General features: G+C 41.5%; 1 protein-coding gene across 1 annotated transcript; it reads left to right on the forward strand.

The window, feature by feature from the left end:
• Nucleotides 1-188: 188 nt before the first annotated feature.
• Nucleotides 189-15,804, forward strand: smg6 (SMG6 nonsense mediated mRNA decay factor). Its single transcript, XM_051402183.1, is given in 20 exon segments — nucleotides 189-256; nucleotides 258-285; nucleotides 1,986-4,410; nucleotides 4,541-4,733; nucleotides 5,925-6,035; nucleotides 6,292-6,398; nucleotides 6,783-6,861; nucleotides 7,021-7,131; nucleotides 7,655-7,870; nucleotides 9,384-9,445; nucleotides 9,565-9,710; nucleotides 10,087-10,200; nucleotides 11,040-11,214; nucleotides 11,842-12,061; nucleotides 12,235-12,414; nucleotides 12,607-12,765; nucleotides 12,928-13,072; nucleotides 13,227-13,489; nucleotides 13,610-13,691; nucleotides 13,799-15,804. Coding segments are annotated over 20 exon segments (5,010 nt in total). The 5' UTR covers nucleotides 189-193; the 3' UTR covers nucleotides 13,930-15,804.
• Nucleotides 15,805-17,714: the final 1,910 nt, after the last annotated feature.

The raw sequence follows: 17,714 nt of genomic DNA on the forward strand, positions 1-17,714 counted from the left end.
AAAAAGTATGGTCAGTACTAATAAGCTGTTTTGTGGTTTATTCCGTTTTCATGCTGCTGGATCTGACAACAGATTAACGAACAATTAAACTCAAAGGGGCTCGTACTGCTTTCGCCGAAACGTCACACGATGACTATTTTTTTGACCCAGCTGGGCCACCGTACTTGTTGTGTTTGTTTTAGTGAAGGCAAAGATGGCGAACGAGCTGGACAGAGTGCGAATCTCAGCCGCGGAGCTCCGAGCAGAAGCGTCGAATTTCAATCAATATTACTGACTGTCAGAGAGGTGAGAGGGGGGTGAATCGGATACGTGGAGGGAGTAAAATCGTGAAAAGGTCGATAAATCCGAGCGGAGAAGTCTCTCAAGTTGTCTGAAAGTGAGCTACGGAGTTGCTAAGTTTGTCAGCAGCTAATGTTGTTAGCTCGTTGGCTAACTGCCTGTCCATTCTTTGGTCCCGCGCGGTCTGTGTTAAACGCCCCCTTCAAATCATAAAAGACACCAGATTCATTTATGCGCGACTTGCTTTTAATACCCCCCCCCCACTGCCTTTTCTTGTGTTACTTTTAAGCAAATTAGAGGAAAGAGTGTTGCTCTTAATGTTTAATGATTTATCGACGCGTTGAGTTAGACGTTAGTTAACGTTAGAGAAAGGACTAACGTTAAGTTAACGGCTGTCAGCTAACAATACAGTTACCCTCTTTCTGTCGAAGAGGACAAAAGGTTTTTTTTATAATACTTTATTTAAGTCTGTTTCTTATTTATTTGTAGCCGCACAATAAGTGCAATAACAATTCTCCTTAATCTAACATTAACTGTAACGTTAACGTACTTTCTGTTCGTACATCGCTGTGACTGTTCAGGTCCATTAATGCGGTGTTTAGTGGGTATCATGTGTTTGTGAATATGCACACGTCTGTTTCCATTTAGACATCCAAGGTTTACAACCTACCATCCATCACATTATAAGCATCTTAAATGTTGATAAACGTGATTTGGTTCCGAAACAGGCAGAACTTCAGTTGTTGTGTATTTAATGAATAAAGCTTAAATATTGTCTGTTTTTGTTATTATTAACTAATTCTTTAACAAGAGTCTGATGTAGCTTGTCTCTCTGTGTGGTAGCCCTCTGTTTTTGTCTGAAAACTATTAAAACTCCATAAAACACTCCATTGCATTGGGTGACATGTCCTTTCATCATGATAAACACAGGGACTGTTTTTTAGTAAATCCAAAATGCAATGCTCTCCTGCCATCAATACTACCACAGTAAATGGATATTAATCACAGCTCAAAATAAACAAATGGCCTATTTAATCCTGCTTAAGTAAGGTTTGCTAAAACCATCAATACCTACTTTCACAGTTTAAATGTTTGAAATTTGGGGAGCTTCTTAGGTAGCTTCTGTTAGAAGTCCCACAGCTCAAAACTTAAACAGTGGGGCGATCTTCCTTTGTTTTCCCTCCTCCTCGACGGTGGAAAAAACACCCCCCCCCAATCTCGGCCTTTTTAAATCGAAGCTTAAGACCCACTTTTTAGATTAGTTTTAATTCTGAATAGGACAGACTGTCTGGTGTCTTATGCCTTCTGTGGTTTTGGAAGGCTTTAAATACCCTGCAGTGTATTTAAATTTATTTTTTTTATATACATGGTTACATTTCGGCAACTGAAGGGCTACAAATCTGATTTGATTTGTTAAGTAAATTACTGAGCTCTTTGTTGGTATCAAACTGTTTTTAGACCCATTTTTAAACATGTACGTCTTCAGGATGAATGAATGGGCTTGATGCTGAGCTTCACAGTCAGGGTAGATAAGTTGGAAAATACTGAGAGACAGTATAAAGCATTGTTGAATTTCATGGGATTTAAAAGAGAACCAGAATATGCCAGCCTTAATCTTCAATACCCCTACCCCATATACTGTGTTGGCAAGTGACTTTTTTTCAGCATCTTAAAATCCTTCTCTCTTTGTGTTTTGCTCTCGGCAGAGGAGCAACAGGAGCATCACATACACAAGCAGCAAAGGAAGCGTGAAGGAAAGCGCCCCGATCTGCAGCGTTACCAGTCGGTAGCTGGACATGGACGGCGTCCCCATGACAGTGAAGAGGGAGAAACTGGTCAAAGTGACCCCCTGGCTGCTGATTCATATGAGCATGATCAACCATCACAGAGTGAGAAAAAGGGTGTCTCTGATAAAGTTTCAGAGAGACATGAATGCACAGAGGGTGGGATGGGAACTGACAAAAGGGAAGAAGACAGGATGAGAGGTGATGGTAGTAACTCTCAAAACTGTAGAAAGGGCAGCAAGTCACAGGCTAAAACAGAAGCAGATCAAGCAAAAGGCTTTGTTGAAAATGACAGAGAACACCAGGAACCTGTTGGAGCTGCTAAGCCGACAAAGAAAGCCCGCAAACCAGACCGAGAATTTTATCAACCTGGGAGCCGGAGGAACTTTCAGGGAAAGGACTGTGGAGTTGGAAGAGAGCAGGATAAGCCTCCCCCTAGGAAGCATGAACAGAAAACTGAGCCAGAATCTCAGTTGAGTACAGTGGAAAGGGAGGGGAACAAAAAAACGTCTATACAAAAGCAGGGAGGGAAAGAAAAAGAAGTAAAAGGCTTACAGGAAAACATAAAAGTGTCTAAATCTAGTGAGACAAACAGAAAGCAAGGAAGTCGAGATGTGGAAAAACCTCCATTGCCCTCTGACGCGTCGGTGGAGAAAATTACTAGCAAAGTAGAAAAGCTCAGCGTGAAAGAAAAGGCTAAAGCAGGATGTGAAGGCCAAGTTGTTGAAGAGTTAAGTTGCAGAAGAGGGGAAATGACTGATAAGGAAAGAAGAGGCCAAGGGGGAGGGGAAAAAAAGGAGGAAGAAAAGGTAGAGAAGAAGAGGGACAAGGGTAACCGCAGGAGAAGAGGAGGGGAGAAGGAAAAAGATAGGAATCAAGATTCAAGAAGAGGAGACCATGAAGTAGGCATTGGGGGAAAGAGCGATGGGGGAAAAGCTGAGAAGGAAAGAGACAAGATAGCAGCAGAAGCCGATAGGGATAACAAACTAGGTAAGACAGGAGAAACACACCCAAACAAAGGAAGAGAGAATCACAGAGAAAACAGAAGAGGAGACAACAACAACAACCTGTCCAGAGATGCTGAGAAAGATGCTAAGACACAACGAAATGTAGACAGGGCTGTAGAAAGAGGTGATAGAAAGCAATCCAATGCAAACATCACCACACCAACCTCAAAACGATATTCCAAATCAGATATTCGGCGCTCACGGAATCGAACTTACAGCAGTAGCTCAGCCAGCAGTGTGACCAGCCTGGATGGTCCTGGACTAGGAATGGATGTAGAAAGTATCAAGTGGCCACGCTTGGAGCCTAGGCACAATACCAAAGAGGGGATGACTAACAGTGGGGCAGGACGAAGGAGTCATTTACAAAGCTGGACAACCAACAGGGAATCATCTACAGAATCACCGGAAGGGAGTGAGATGAGTGACATTGCAGAGAATAGAAGGAGGAGAAGAAGAGGTGGGGAGGAAGAGCTAAGTGCAGAGAGGCGGAGGGAAGAAAGGAACAGACCAAAGGGAAATAAAAGTGGAGGTCGGGGAATCCTAAGGGTATCTCTAGAAAAACAACCGGGTACCTCATCACATAGTGGAGTTGCACAACATCGCAAGCAAGGCATGGTCCCCCGTGGCAGAGGTGGGGGTATCCTGGTCCTTCCAGCCCGCACAGACATCTCTAATTCACCTGAGGTTGGGCAAAGGCTTCTTTTTGGTGGAATTAGGGGAGGAGCTGCTTCCAGGAGTAGAGGAGGCAGAGGAGGAGTGAGACGACTCTGGGATCCAAATAACCCAGACCAGAAACCTGCTCTTACCAGCACCCAATCCTCACAGCATTCATCTGTCCAACAGCCTGTATATCTTCAGTCAGGGACTGGATATGGACAACTTCACTTTCTGGACACAGATGATGAGGTTGCAGGCAGTCCTCCGGTCCCACAGGATGAGCACTTTAGATCCAAGCAGGCTGCTGCAATGGCTTACTACAAATTCCAGAACTCCGACAACCCTTATTGCTACCCCATGCCCACCAGCAACCCACATAATCCTGGCACGGCCACCAGCCAGCGCTACCCATATCCGTATCCAATGGGGCCCTACCAAATGTCTCCCACAAATGGTATGTACCCGGGCCCTGGTGCTGGTCAGTTCGTTGGGAGTTACAGGGGAGCAGGTTATACCCAGCCAGGTGCAGGAGGTGCCTTGACATTTGAAGAGGTGGAGCAACAAGCCAGAGGGGAACTGGGAAGGCTGCTGAGGGCAGCAGATGCACAGGAGCTCCAGCTCAGTAACCTGCTGTCCCGAGACAGAGTGAGTGCTGATGGACTAGATCGCATGGCCCAGCTCAGGTGAGGATTCAGGGGGGGAAATGTCTATCTTATCTTTGCCCTTTGGGATTAATTACTAATAAACTCAGAAGAACTGAGCCAGTTGGCATATTGAAAATGTACTGTCCCGTTATGCCCTCGTGTTTTCTAGAGCTGACCTTTTGGGGCTATACGAGCAGGTCATCCTAACAGACATCGAGTTGTCAGACTCTCAGAACATGGATCAGGCTTTGTGGAAGAATGTCTTTTACCAGGTCATAGAGCACTTCCGGCAGCTACTCAAAGACCCAACCTCTGACAACACCCCTCATATCCGGAACATGCTGCTCACACTGCTTGACGAGGTAAGGAATGTGTGGGAAATGTGGAGGGACAGGTATAAAGGTCTTTGCAAAGAGGGCAGATTTGAGGGCCACGATCCTTAATCTTACAGATGCATATTAACAGTCTCTTTGGTAACTTTATTGGATATACAGTTGTGACATTTATTAGTATTTGGGTAAGCACTGGGATCAGTAAACCAAAATTAGTGTAATTGTGTATTATTAGATTATATACATAGTGTGTTTGTATGTTGCCTATGAATCTTGGAAATGTTTATTTTCAGAACCATTTTACAGTGTTATTTTCTTGTAATGGTAAAAGTCCATCATGAATTCATAATTCCTGTCATATAAGTAAAGCCTGTAAACTTTCTCTGTATGCATTAGGGATGTCGCTAGGACTGATACTTCGGAACCAAGTCTATGCCAAAGTTCTGAAAATGTTAAGGTACTCGTTTTTCTAGAGTAGCGTAGATACCGGGGATTCATTTCTTCGTGACCTGACATGTGCTCTGCAGAGAAACACAGAGACAGATCTCTGCTCTCTGGCACGGACACAGGGATATTTTACAAGCACAGACCAGGTAAAGCAAGAGCGAACAGCAGTAAACGCAGCAGGTGGTGCTGATGTCGGTACCACGTTGGTTTTGATCTTTTTGATATGGTGCGTCATTAACAACGAGCCTCCTCCACACACAGCTCACCTGCTGTTGTTAGAGCAGAATCACGGGTGAAAAAAGCCCAAATGCGAGTCGTGTCCTTTGGGAGACTTTGTAAAACTTAGTGCTGAAGAAAGTCAACAGAAACACATACAGGGAGAGAGAAACAGCAAGAGATGTGCGTGCGTGAAAGAGGGAGAGAAAGACGACAACCACAGTAGGTGTGTATGTGTGGAAAGAGTATTGAAGGGGAAAGCAAGGTGAGAAGATAGTATGAGTTGAGTAGTGTGTGAATAATACTGTTATTTTTTGTAATTGGAATTATTTTTAATGAAAGGAGTGCAACTTGTACATGGGATTTATTTTTTACTGTGGTATCAAGAATTGTGGAATTTCACTGGCATTGGTATCGACTACTAAATTTCTGGTATTATGACATCCCTAGTATGTACACATACACGTATTAAAGATGACTAATTATGGAAAAAAACAATGAATCTTTTCTTCACTTTAACTTCACTTGTCCATTTTGATCATTGCCTGTGTCTTACAGGGAGCTCTATTCTTTGATGCGCTGCTTCAGAAGCTGCAGACAGTGTACCAGTTTAAGTTGGAGGATTACATGGATGGCATGGCTATCAGGGCTCGACCATTACGCAAAACGGTACAGCAATGCTCATTTTGGTCTGTGTGTGTTTAACGCCTGTTCGAATAATAATAACTCTTAAAATGTATTCAGTATCTATATCTAATACTATATGCCTGCATTACAGATACAGTGTTAAATGTATTGAGCAAGTCAATGGCCAGATTACTGTGTTAATAGCAATATATCTTTTCTGACAGCAACTTAGTTTACAGTTATGTAATAACTGAACTTTGTATGTGGTAATTATTTTTTGTATTTCTGTATTTTTCAGGTAAAGTATGCACTTATCAGTGCTCAGCGCTGCATGATCTGTCAGGGAGATATAGCACGTTACCGGGAACAAGCCAGTGACTCAGCCAACTACGGCAAGGCTCGCAGGTAGGTTTTAATTCAAGCATTCTATATTGTGTCATTCCTTACACACATTGAAAAATACGTCATGTGTATCGGCATTAAACATTCGATCTGAGTCAGGAGGTTATAATGTCAAATATGTAATGACGTGTTATATGTCAATAGTAAGTTCAAGCTCTGACAGGTTTTTATAACTTTGCCATTCTTACTCCTGGACTTGTTTTTCCTGAGACACTACCTGCTAAAGACAGGAAACTACCATAACAGAAGAGGTTCCTTTCTCGCTGCCTATGGCCAATTAGTTGGGAACCATATTATTTTAAAGTAAATGCAATGCAACTGCCCTTTTGAAAGGCCTAAGTTTTTTTGATGGTATCTTATGATTGCACATTTTCTATTTTTTCTAAGCTGGTACCTGAAAGCCCAGCAGATTGCCCCCAAAAATGGACGACCATATAACCAGCTGGCCCTGCTGGCAGTCTATACAGTAGGTGAAATGTAGTATGGAAGGTTGAGAGTTGGATATTTAGCTGAAAAAGTTCTGTGCAGGCCTAAACAGGGGGATAATTGAAAATACAACTATATTTTAAGTAATGGTTTGTTCGCACCCACCCTCTTATTCTCTTCCCACCTCTCTCACTTACAGAAGCGGAAGTTGGATGCTGTGTATTATTATATGCGCAGCTTGGCAGCCTCCAACCCCATCCTGACTGCAAAGGAAAGCCTGATGAGTCTGTTTGAGGAAGCTAAGCGTAAGGTGAGACACACACTAGTCATTAACTCAATAGTGCCAGATGATTGACCTTTTTTCTTGGACCAAAAACTTGAACGTCAACTGCAGTTCTAACATAGTTGTCCAGGCTCTGCTTGGATATACTCATAGAAAATAACTTAAAGTCAGAACCTTGGAAGTGAACCATCATGGTTTGATAGCAGTTATGTTAGTGGATGTTAATTATTGGTTGGAACAGAAGTGGATGGACAGAAGTATAATTTTTATTTTATTTTATTACTATTTCAATTTATACCTCATATCACATTTATACCTGCCCAAGACACACTTGATGATTTTATCACACACAAAATCCTTGAGTTCAGATAAATATTAACACATATAAAAAAAAAAATCTTATATATAAATGTATTAGATTGTTAATTAAATTTAATAATTTGCCTTATTACCTTATTAGCATACCTCGTCATGTTTACTATAATCTGGTGATTATGCAGACACTTCAGGCAGCGCAAGTGCTTCTTGTTTACAGACTTTGTTCTTGTAGGCTGAGCAGCTTGAACGAAGGAGGAGGCAGGAATATGACGGAGGCTCCAGGGGTCCAGCAGTAAGAGGAAGAGGAAGAGGGGAAGATGGAGCACGTGTGGAGATTTGGATTCGCCCCAGCGGACAAGCAGCAACCCCATCCTCACTGAGAGGAGTTAGCGAATCCAGCAGAGACTCTGAACAGGATGGAGAGTTGGGCAGTCTCAGTGCTAGTGATGTAAGATCCCTTTCTTTTGCTCTTTCACAAATACAGACACACAAACACACACACAAGATTGGATCTCATTTCCCCACTCTATATGCACAAGACTGTACCCTACTCAGAATTTTGTCTGTTGAATGACCATTATTAATGTCCAGTTGGCTGTTCAATACTAAGATTTGACAATTCATTCCTGTTTTCAGTTCAGTGCCACACTAAACTCCTATATCAGCCTAAGTCGCATGTTTTATCTGCAGTGTAAGCTCTGTAGGAGAGATGGTCTGTGATGCGCTGTGGGATTTTTTTTAACTTAACTATATAAGCAGGACAAACACTTTTACTTTCTCTGACTGTGAGGGAATCTGGTGTTTTGTAATCACAGATGATGAAGGAAGACATTATTGCCAGAGTCGGGGAAAGAAGAAGTGTGCGTATGCTCACACAATTGATTATCTCTCTGTTGACAGGCCGGAACCTGAACAGCCACTGACAGTGAATGGCAGTAGAGGAGGTTGTACCACTGTCTGACCACTTGTGTACATCATTTGAAAAGATAACATTTTTAACAAGTGGCCCAACAGTAATAACACACTGGGACAAACAGACTCTATGTTTTTCACACAAAGAAAGAAATAACTTGATGTGTGACATTTGCAGAATTCACAAGAATGCTGAAATAATGAAGAATTTGTTGTAGGCAGCGTGTCAAATGTGCCCCAGACCACCTCGGCAAGTGGTTTGAGTGATCTGATCACAATACGTCTTGGTGATCGTTTGCACTTATATTTAGAGCTATCCACTTGTGATCCGATCAATACGAAGTATAAACAGGTTCTCAAAGACACTGGTGTGTGTGTGTGTATATTTATATACAGATACAGCTCTGTCCATTACATATACTGTCAATGGTCCAAACCCAGCAGGTTGAGTCGGGTACAATCGGGTTCAGGCAGAGAATCAAAGCTCTACTCTAATCATAGTTTTTTCTGGATGAAGATCATAATTTTCCATACTGTTGTCTTATTGTCTATTTCTCTTTATCAATTACAACCATGCTGTGAGCGTTCAAGAAAAATAACAATTTGTTTAACATGCTTTATAGCAGTCACACTGGTTATACTAATAGTGGCTTTAAATGCCCTGCTAAAATGTAGTAATAAAACATAGTTTTGTACTATTACCATTTTTCTTAACTTTTTTACAAATCCATTTTGTCTTTCCAATGTACTCTGCCTCTGTTCACTAGTTGTGTGCGGTCAGTGTATTCTGTCGATAGAGGCGTCTGTATGTATATCCTCTCTGCCCCTTCCAGCTTCAGTAGCCTCTCAATCCATTTCCTCCCATCCCTATTGTTCAATGCATATAATAATAGTACATGACATCAGTTCTAAACCTCTCCTTGTGCTTCGACAGTGGAGGAAGATATGTTTTCTTGTCATGTGCTGTGCTGTAGGGTTTGTTGCAAAATAAAACTTGCCCAAAGATTATTAATACTTTTCTGCTTTTGGCCTTCTCTTTTTTTCTCCAGCTAAATAAGAGATTCATTCTGAGTTTCCTGCATGCACATGGAAAGCTCTTCACTAAAGTGGGGTAAGTGATGTCTCATGCATTCCATCTCTTAAATTCATGGACTGAATGATCTTTAAATTCTTTGCCTTCTGTGTCTGTTTTTCTTTATTTTTGTGAATGTGTGTTTCTTGCCTATACAGCATGGAATCCTTCCCTGGTGTGGCGAGCCGTGTTCTGCAGGAATTTAGGACGCTGCTCCAGCATGGCCCTTCCCTACTGGGCAGCACGCACATGCTGCAGATCATCACCATCAATATGTTCACCATACACAATGCCCACAGCAGAAGTAATGCTCACATTCACTATTCATTCATATGCATACACCATGATTGTCATCATAAAACCACACATATTCCATCATAGCTTTAATGCATTGTGTGTATCTGCTTAATTAATACAGAATGGCTGGGGAACAACTTTCACTTGTTCATTTGTTTTTTGTTCAAAGTGTGAAAACAGAGTTGATAATGGCTCTTTGCCCCACTTTAAATCTTCTCACATCTTCTCTTCACAAGTTGTTATTTATTCAATTGAGCACTCAGTTCTTGAATACAATTAGAAAATGAACACACATGCTGGGGCTGCACACAAGTCATTTGTAATGTTGATACAAAGAGTATTTAGGAAGTACTTTTTCAAATTCTTGTCTCTGTTTTTGTTAGGTGAAGATGGGGAGGTGCGGTCTGTTTTACACGAGCAAAGCACTGCCCTGGGCCTCGGCATGTTTGCGCTGCTGGTGCAGCGCTGCACAGAGCTGCTCAGAGATACTCCTGCAGGTACACACACAGAAAGATCAACAAGTAGTTGTTCATTTAAAGTATTGGATCAGCAGTGTTTATGTATGTGGCCCTACACTCATATCCAATTCAGGTACTTTATTATTTATTATTACTTTATTAATTTATTAAATTAAGGTAAACTTAAAAACTAGTGCTGTCAGTTTAACGCGTTATTAACGGCGTTAACGCAAACCCATTTTAATGGCGTCAATTTTTTTATCGCGAGATTAACGTTCTTTTTGGCCTAGCACACTTTGTAGTTTTTTTCTCATGCTGTTGCAACAACTAGTAATGATAGAAAAACTACAACACCACACCGGATCTAGCTAGACCGGAAACGAAAGAACAGGCACGCCGCACACACTTGTTTAAGAGTAGTAGACGTTATGTTTTGAGTGGATGGCGAGCGTGAGACGCCAAAATGGATGCCAAAATATTCTGAATGGAAAGTTTACTTTTAAAAAGTTGCCAAATGGTTCCATTGACGAGACCAAAGTGATCTGTGTGTTTTGTCGTTGTGAACTGAGCTGTTATCGCAGCACGCCCAGTCTGAAATACCACTTGATGGCCAAACACACAGCTGATGCAAATTCTCCGCCCCCTCGTCAAACCCAGGCGACAATGGATGATTTTTCAATAAAAACAACATTTGCACAAAGCAAGCTGATCCACTTTTCCATGTTGATAAGAGCATTAAAATGAGAAAAAATAATGGGACAAAAAGAAATCAAGGGACATTTAGAATAGATAAAAATGTCAGACTCAACACATCCTCCTTTCAGTGTTGGGTTTTTGTTTTTTGACTATTAAGTTTTAAGAAAAAAAATCTCTTTCAGAACCAGTCCCCATGGCAGATGGAGAGGAGGAAAGTAAAGGGGAGGAGCTGGAGGGTATGGTGAGGGTCTCTGCCTTCCCATTGGATCTTAGAGAACTCCTACCAAGCATTAAGGTCTGGTCTGACTGGATGCTGGGACATCCAGACCAGTGGAACCCACCACCATGCAGTATAGAGTGAGTACTTTTTAAAGCTGCAAAAACAAATTGGTTTGGAGGTTTTTTGCCAATTGGGGTCAGTGGAAACAAGTTACAATCACAGCGTTTACATATCTTCACCTTTTTAAGGTGATATATGAGCAACCTGCTAGCAAACAGTTGCTTATTTGCACATCCAGCACTTATGGAGCAACCTGGTAAATCTGGTCTCTACCAACTCAAGCATCTTGCTATTTAGTTGCTAAATGCTCCATTATGTTCACCAGCTAGTTGCTAACTTTGTTGTTTGGTGGTGAGAAGGTAGTGTACAGTGGGTAACTTTTTCACTGAGAGCAGTGGTAGTTAATCAAAAGGTGAAGCTGCAATCCAGACAGCTAAATAGTGAGCTAAAACCCTATAAAGCCAAGTGGAATAATTTTCTGAAGGTTTATGACTTTAAGCTGTGCATTACACACATTTTTTGATACATTGTTATTAATAAAAAGTATTTATCATATCAGCTTCAAATTACTACCACGTGGCAATCCGTTGCTTCTGCTCATGGCCCTATACTGGTACATTTACACAAACTACACACGCCAGCTCTTTTCAGACTGTAGTTCTTTAATTTCTCACCATCACTCGTGACTTTTCCTCTCTATCAAGTTCCTCCCCTGATGTTTGGCAGTGCCTGGCTGATCTGTGTAACATGCTGGCCCGTGTAGACCATGAGGAAGTGCCACTGTACAAAGTCGACACTGAAGAAAGCGAGGGAGATGAGGAGTTGACTGTGCTGCAATTGAAGGAGGACCGGCTACTTGCTGGCTTTGTACCACTGCTGGCTGCACCACAGGAGCCTTGTTACAAAGACCGACAAACTGACATGGTAAATGGAAAGTAAAGGTGTATTTTATTATATTGTAACCCTGCAGTTCATACTACCACTCCTGTAGAACAGTCTACTGATTTTTTTACCTTCAGAGTGTCAGATTTTATATGTAACCCTAACAGTTCTCTTCCTGTTCTCAGTGCACATATACATTCTCCCTCTTTCCTCAGGCAATAGCAGCAGATTGTAAGAGAGTCACAGTGCTGAAGTACTTTCTGGAGGCTTTGTGTGGACAGGAAGAGCCTTTGTTGGCTTTCAAAGGGGGCAAATATGTCTCTGTGGCAACTTCTCCTCCATCTAACCACTTGATGGATACAAGGAGCAGGCAGGATTCTCTAACAGAAAAAGAGGTGACTGTCTTTCGCCTACTTTCCCTCTAATAACCTTTCCTATTCAGTTAGCTCCCATTTCTTATTTTCATCTCTGATTGCATGCCTTTTTTTAAAAACTTGACATATACAAAATTATGTAAATGCTAAAATCACATTTTCTTTGCAGTTAAGCCGAGGCTGAAATTCTTGAAAATATGTCTTGTTTGGCAGGCTGATGATGTCATAGTCGAGGCAGAGTCCTCTCTCTCTGCATCAGAAGGAGAGGAGGAGGCGGAGGACAGTGAGAATGACATCAGACAGCTGAAGGCACGACGCCACGCGCTCACCAACAAACTGGCACAGCAACAGAAGCGCAGGGATAAAATTCAGGTAAAACATTAGTTTTCTTTCTGGTGATGTATTAAAATTGTAAAGTTTGTATCAATTGAATAAGACAGGTGTATATGGTTATACCATGTTGTGCACAGTGGAATTTCACATAAAATTTAATGTGTGTGTGTGTGTGTGTGTGTGTGTGTGTGTGTGTTACAGGCAGTGCTGCAAACAGGTGGGCAGTTGGAGCTGGAAGTGAGGCCTCTCTTTTTGGTTCCAGATACTAATGGATTCATTGATCACTTGGAAGGGCTGAGGAAGCTCCTTCAGTGTGGAACATACATAATAGTTGTGCCACTTATCGGTAAGACTGAGACAGAAACAGAGAAAAGAGAAAAGACATTAAAGGATGGTTGCTCTAGTAAAAGGGTGGAGGATTAAATTGAATCGTTGTGACATGTTTAAAATTATATGAATGCCCTGTGCACTCACAGTGTGATGTGTGTTCTCTCCCTCAGTCATTACAGAGTTAGATGGGTTGGCAAAAGGACAGGACAACTTTGGTGGAGTAATGGGGTCAGGAGGGCGCAGCACTGGCCTTCGTGGCAACTATAACATCAGCGCGACCCATGTGCGGGCCGTGCAGGAGAAGGCCCGGTTGGCAGTGGCTTTCCTAGAGAAAGGATTTGAAGCCAGGGAGCCGTACCTTAGAGCCCTGACAAGCAGAGGAAATCAACTTGAGTCTATTGCATTCCGTAGTGAAGACAACTCTGGACAGCAGGTGAGAGCCCAGATAAATGTAGCCCAAAATGTTGGAAATAATAGAATAATAGGCATTACTACTACACCAAATACTTGTACTGTTTATTTTTTAGTAACTTAGGTTTCTTTTCTTCCTCAGGGTAATAATGATGATGTGATTCTGTCCTGCTGTCTCCACTACTGCAAGGACAAGGCAAAGGATTTCATGCCTGATCAGAGAAGTATGTAACGTTGACTGTCATTAATTTGCTGTCAGTGTTCATGTTCTCACACACAAGCAGAGACTTACAAACTCGTACTACTCTTTGTCCCCCCTCCACACACACAGATGGGACAGTGAGGCTCCAGAGGGAGGTGGTACTCCTTACAGATGACCGTAACCTGCGTGTCAAAGCTTTGACCCGCAACGTCCCAGTCCGAGACATCCCTGCTTTCCTCAGCTGGGCCAAAGTGGGCTGAACCATGCTAAGTTGGAATCAAAGGAACCCAACTGCTGAAGCCTGCTTGCCACTCAGCCAGGAGAGGAGACACACTTAAGCAGAGGAAGGGGGAGTGGAAATGATAAAGAAAGCGAAGAACCACTTCTTATGAAATATAAGCAAATGTAGTGAGAGCAGGGTGGATTCGAAGAGCTTTTTCCCCCTTGTGATGAAGTGTGTGTGTGTATGTATGTGTTAAGATCAGTGAGCTTCCCTGGAAAGAGACAAGGGAGACTTAATAAGTCTCAGGAAGGCTGGATTGGATAGAGTAAGGGAGGTAAAAATTGAGTGATTTGATTTAGAAGTTGTCTGGGCCAGCCTCGAGCCTCTACTCATAGTGAGTGAGTGTACTCTGCAAGCAAGCAGTATTCAAATTTGAGGCTAATGATAGAATGAGGCAGAGAGTGTGTTAATGGTCGTTTAATTGATTAAAGACAGCAGTAATAGAGGCCATAACTGGCACTTCTGCACCTCTCTGAGGGCCCAGTCGTATTTGACTGCTTTGCCCTCTACAGCAGAGCTGAGAGAAATGTAGGTGGAAAGGAGCACAGCTGGAGGGTCTTAGTCAGTACAGTAAAAAGTGGCTGACCCTTCAGTTGGACACAACCTCAACACCTTCAGTGCAGCTATAGTATTTCCTGCTAACCCAGGAAGTGCTTGATGCCTGTTTTGGGTTGTTCCTCCAGCTTGATGCTAGGATTGGTAGAAGTTTGGGTATTGTAAGAAAATGTTTTTAAAAAGTCAACAAGAAAAAACATTCATTATTATTTATGTCCTGTTGCTTTTACTTGTTTTTGTAAAATTTTTGTTTCCTTCTTGGAGGCCATATCTCCATTTTGTAGACTGATAATAAACACCTGCAAAGTTTCCCTGTAAATGGCATCAACCATGGGTTTTGGGGTTTTAAAACAAAATCAGATCTGGGTGCAAATGATTAATGTTTTTGCACCTAACAAATGCGTGGTATTTAATGTACCAAGGCTTTTGTCCTTAGAACGAAATTCCACCTATCTATCACTTGAGAATATGGAACAAAGATTAGCAAATTATGTTCGATCCAGGTCTGTCTTAGACGTTAGGAGATGGTTTGGTGACTTTGCAGATGCTTTATTATCGAGTGCCATTGGTGACACTTTATTTTCTAGTAATATTCACACTCATATCAGTCTTTCGTGCTTTTCAGTTAAATACCACCACAACAGTCCATTTCATGAAATGTTTTTAATCACCAATATTTTTTTTAAAGGTCACAGATCCACTTTAAGCCACTTCCACTATCCACTCAGTTGAAATAAAATACATGAGGTAAACCAACATAAAATCCAATTCAAGTAACACCTCACCGACACATTGTTAACAAACATTTAACACAAACGTAGTTATTTGTGTTTGCTTGCTCTACATTGCTTTGGGAGATCCTGAGTTATGTCAGTGTTTGTTTCTGTGTGCACTTGATGGTGTCTGGATGTTCAAAATAGATGTAATCTGCACCTGTATTCTCTGTTATGCTACGTCATACATAATTCATCATTCACTCATCAGTTTGATCATATGGATTTAAAATAATTCTGTGTGTAGAAATGGCAACCTTGCTTTCTATTTGTCCTGTAACTTCTCAGTAAGGCTCGTACAACTTCTGTCAGCAGTTGATGTTTCTGTATTTCTGTCAACAGCCAGACGGGTTTAATTGTTTTTTCAGCTCCTCTGATCTGGTGCTACTGTAGTGTTCAGTACAATCTACTGTGTTAAGTGGCCCTTCTGCAGTGTTTTAGTGTTGGAGCAAATGTAGTAAATACATAATCAATTTAACACCAATTACTTTCTCATCTTCCATCATTAAAATGTTTTGAAGCCATTGTTTAATTTTCCTCATTAACGAGCAAAAGAAGAGTGTGGTATTCATATTTAATATCATATAACTTTTTAAAATCACTGGATATGTGAAGGTTTGTAAATTTAGATCGCTAGTTGAAAAAGTGTTGAAATACTTGACACAGTAAAATGTGATAGAATCCATTAATAAACCCTGATAATCAAAATTACAAGAAATGGCAAAATACATGCTACATGTAATGATCTGAAAAATCTAAATCATCAGCGTACTGTACGAAAACCTTTACACGTGTGCCCTCATGTGGTGGTTGAAGACGACACCGGTGGGAGTGAACCGAGGAGCCAGTGTTCTGAATGTACTTTAATACAGGGAATGTGTTGATAAATTGATGAAACAGACAAAGACGAGAACAGGTATAGGTCAGCCATACTATAATGATCAAGCTGACGTCAGTGGACAAACAAAAGCCTAATGACCATGATCATCTAGATCGGTTCAGTCCTGATATTCTATTATTCAGGCTGATATCTGGTAATATTTAGTATCCCAGTGTTAATGAAGAGCAAGGCCCACAAAGTCAGTCAGTACCAACAACGTAAGAGTCTTCCTATTATTCACTGTTACATGATATAACTCTTCTATAACAAGCAGCTATTGTTAATTCTCAGCATGTAACAACTAAACACAAGCACCATCATCACAAACACTTACACTGGGCGGCGGGGGGGGGGTCATTTTTATTTATGTTATATTTGTGTGTGTCAGAGACAGAAAGTTCTGCAGCCTATCCATCCATTTCATTTGCTCTCTGTATACTTCTGCGCCTGGATACAGACCACACAGGCAGGACCTGATTCCCATCATCATGACAACAGGGCTACCGAGCAACCAATCAAAGCCCTCTGAGCCCTGTTCTGCGAGCTGATTGGTCTCTCAGCCTGCAGCCTGTTGTGGAATGCCCATCTTTAACCTCTCTGCTGCCATGTACATTGCATACATCTTATATTTCTCTTGATGCAGATTACACCTACATGTTTAATCCTCTGAGATATGGCGTCACGCATACTGACGTGATAAGTTTTTTCATGCCAGAGCTAGAACATCTTGAAAATTGTGTCAAGTGTGAATACAGAAAAACAAAAGCCTCAGCTACATAAATTGTCACTTGCACGCTTCCCTGATGTCAACATAACAGGATGAAGAAGTGACACTGTCGCAACATCTGTAGCACATCAATGGATTTATCAGTTGACAAGCTGTTAGGGGACTGAGCACAGAGGTGTTGACCCCCCCCCTCTGAAACTATGTATGCACTTTACATAGTTAAACCATGTTTCATATTATATAACCATGTAATAACAGGTCATATCGCTCCAGGAATATAGGGTGTTGTACTCATCACATGCTTTCATAGATGTTTCACATCATTAGGTAATTATATTTATATGTTTCATATGTTTCCTGTTCACTAGAATAAATGATGGTGTTCTTCTCATCCTATTGTGGACAGTGACTGATGAACAGCACATTGTGGTACCTTGGACATATTTCCTGACATCTTGGGAATCTCTGTTATTGTTCTGGGATACATAAAACAGTTTTTTAAACATGGTCTGTGAGTTAACGACAGGCTATTTATAGCAGAGGCCAGATTAAGACCGAAACTGATAATCAGGTTAGGAGCTCAGTGACTGAAAGTGCATAAGGCCACACACACACACACACACACACACACACACAGACACACACACAGACACAAACAGGGAAGAGGGAAATGTGCATTACTTGGTTACTCACAGCTATAAAATGGACCAGGGCATCATATTCTGTTTACAGTCATTATGTGTATGGTGTTGTGCATCCAGATCACACACACACACACACACACACATGCTTGCAGTTGTTGGATGGCACAGCAGTACACACATTAG

Source organism: Dicentrarchus labrax, unplaced genomic scaffold, assembly GCF_905237075.1.
Source record: "Dicentrarchus labrax unplaced genomic scaffold, dlabrax2021, whole genome shotgun sequence".
Classification (NCBI taxonomy): Eukaryota; Metazoa; Chordata; class Actinopteri; family Moronidae; genus Dicentrarchus; species Dicentrarchus labrax.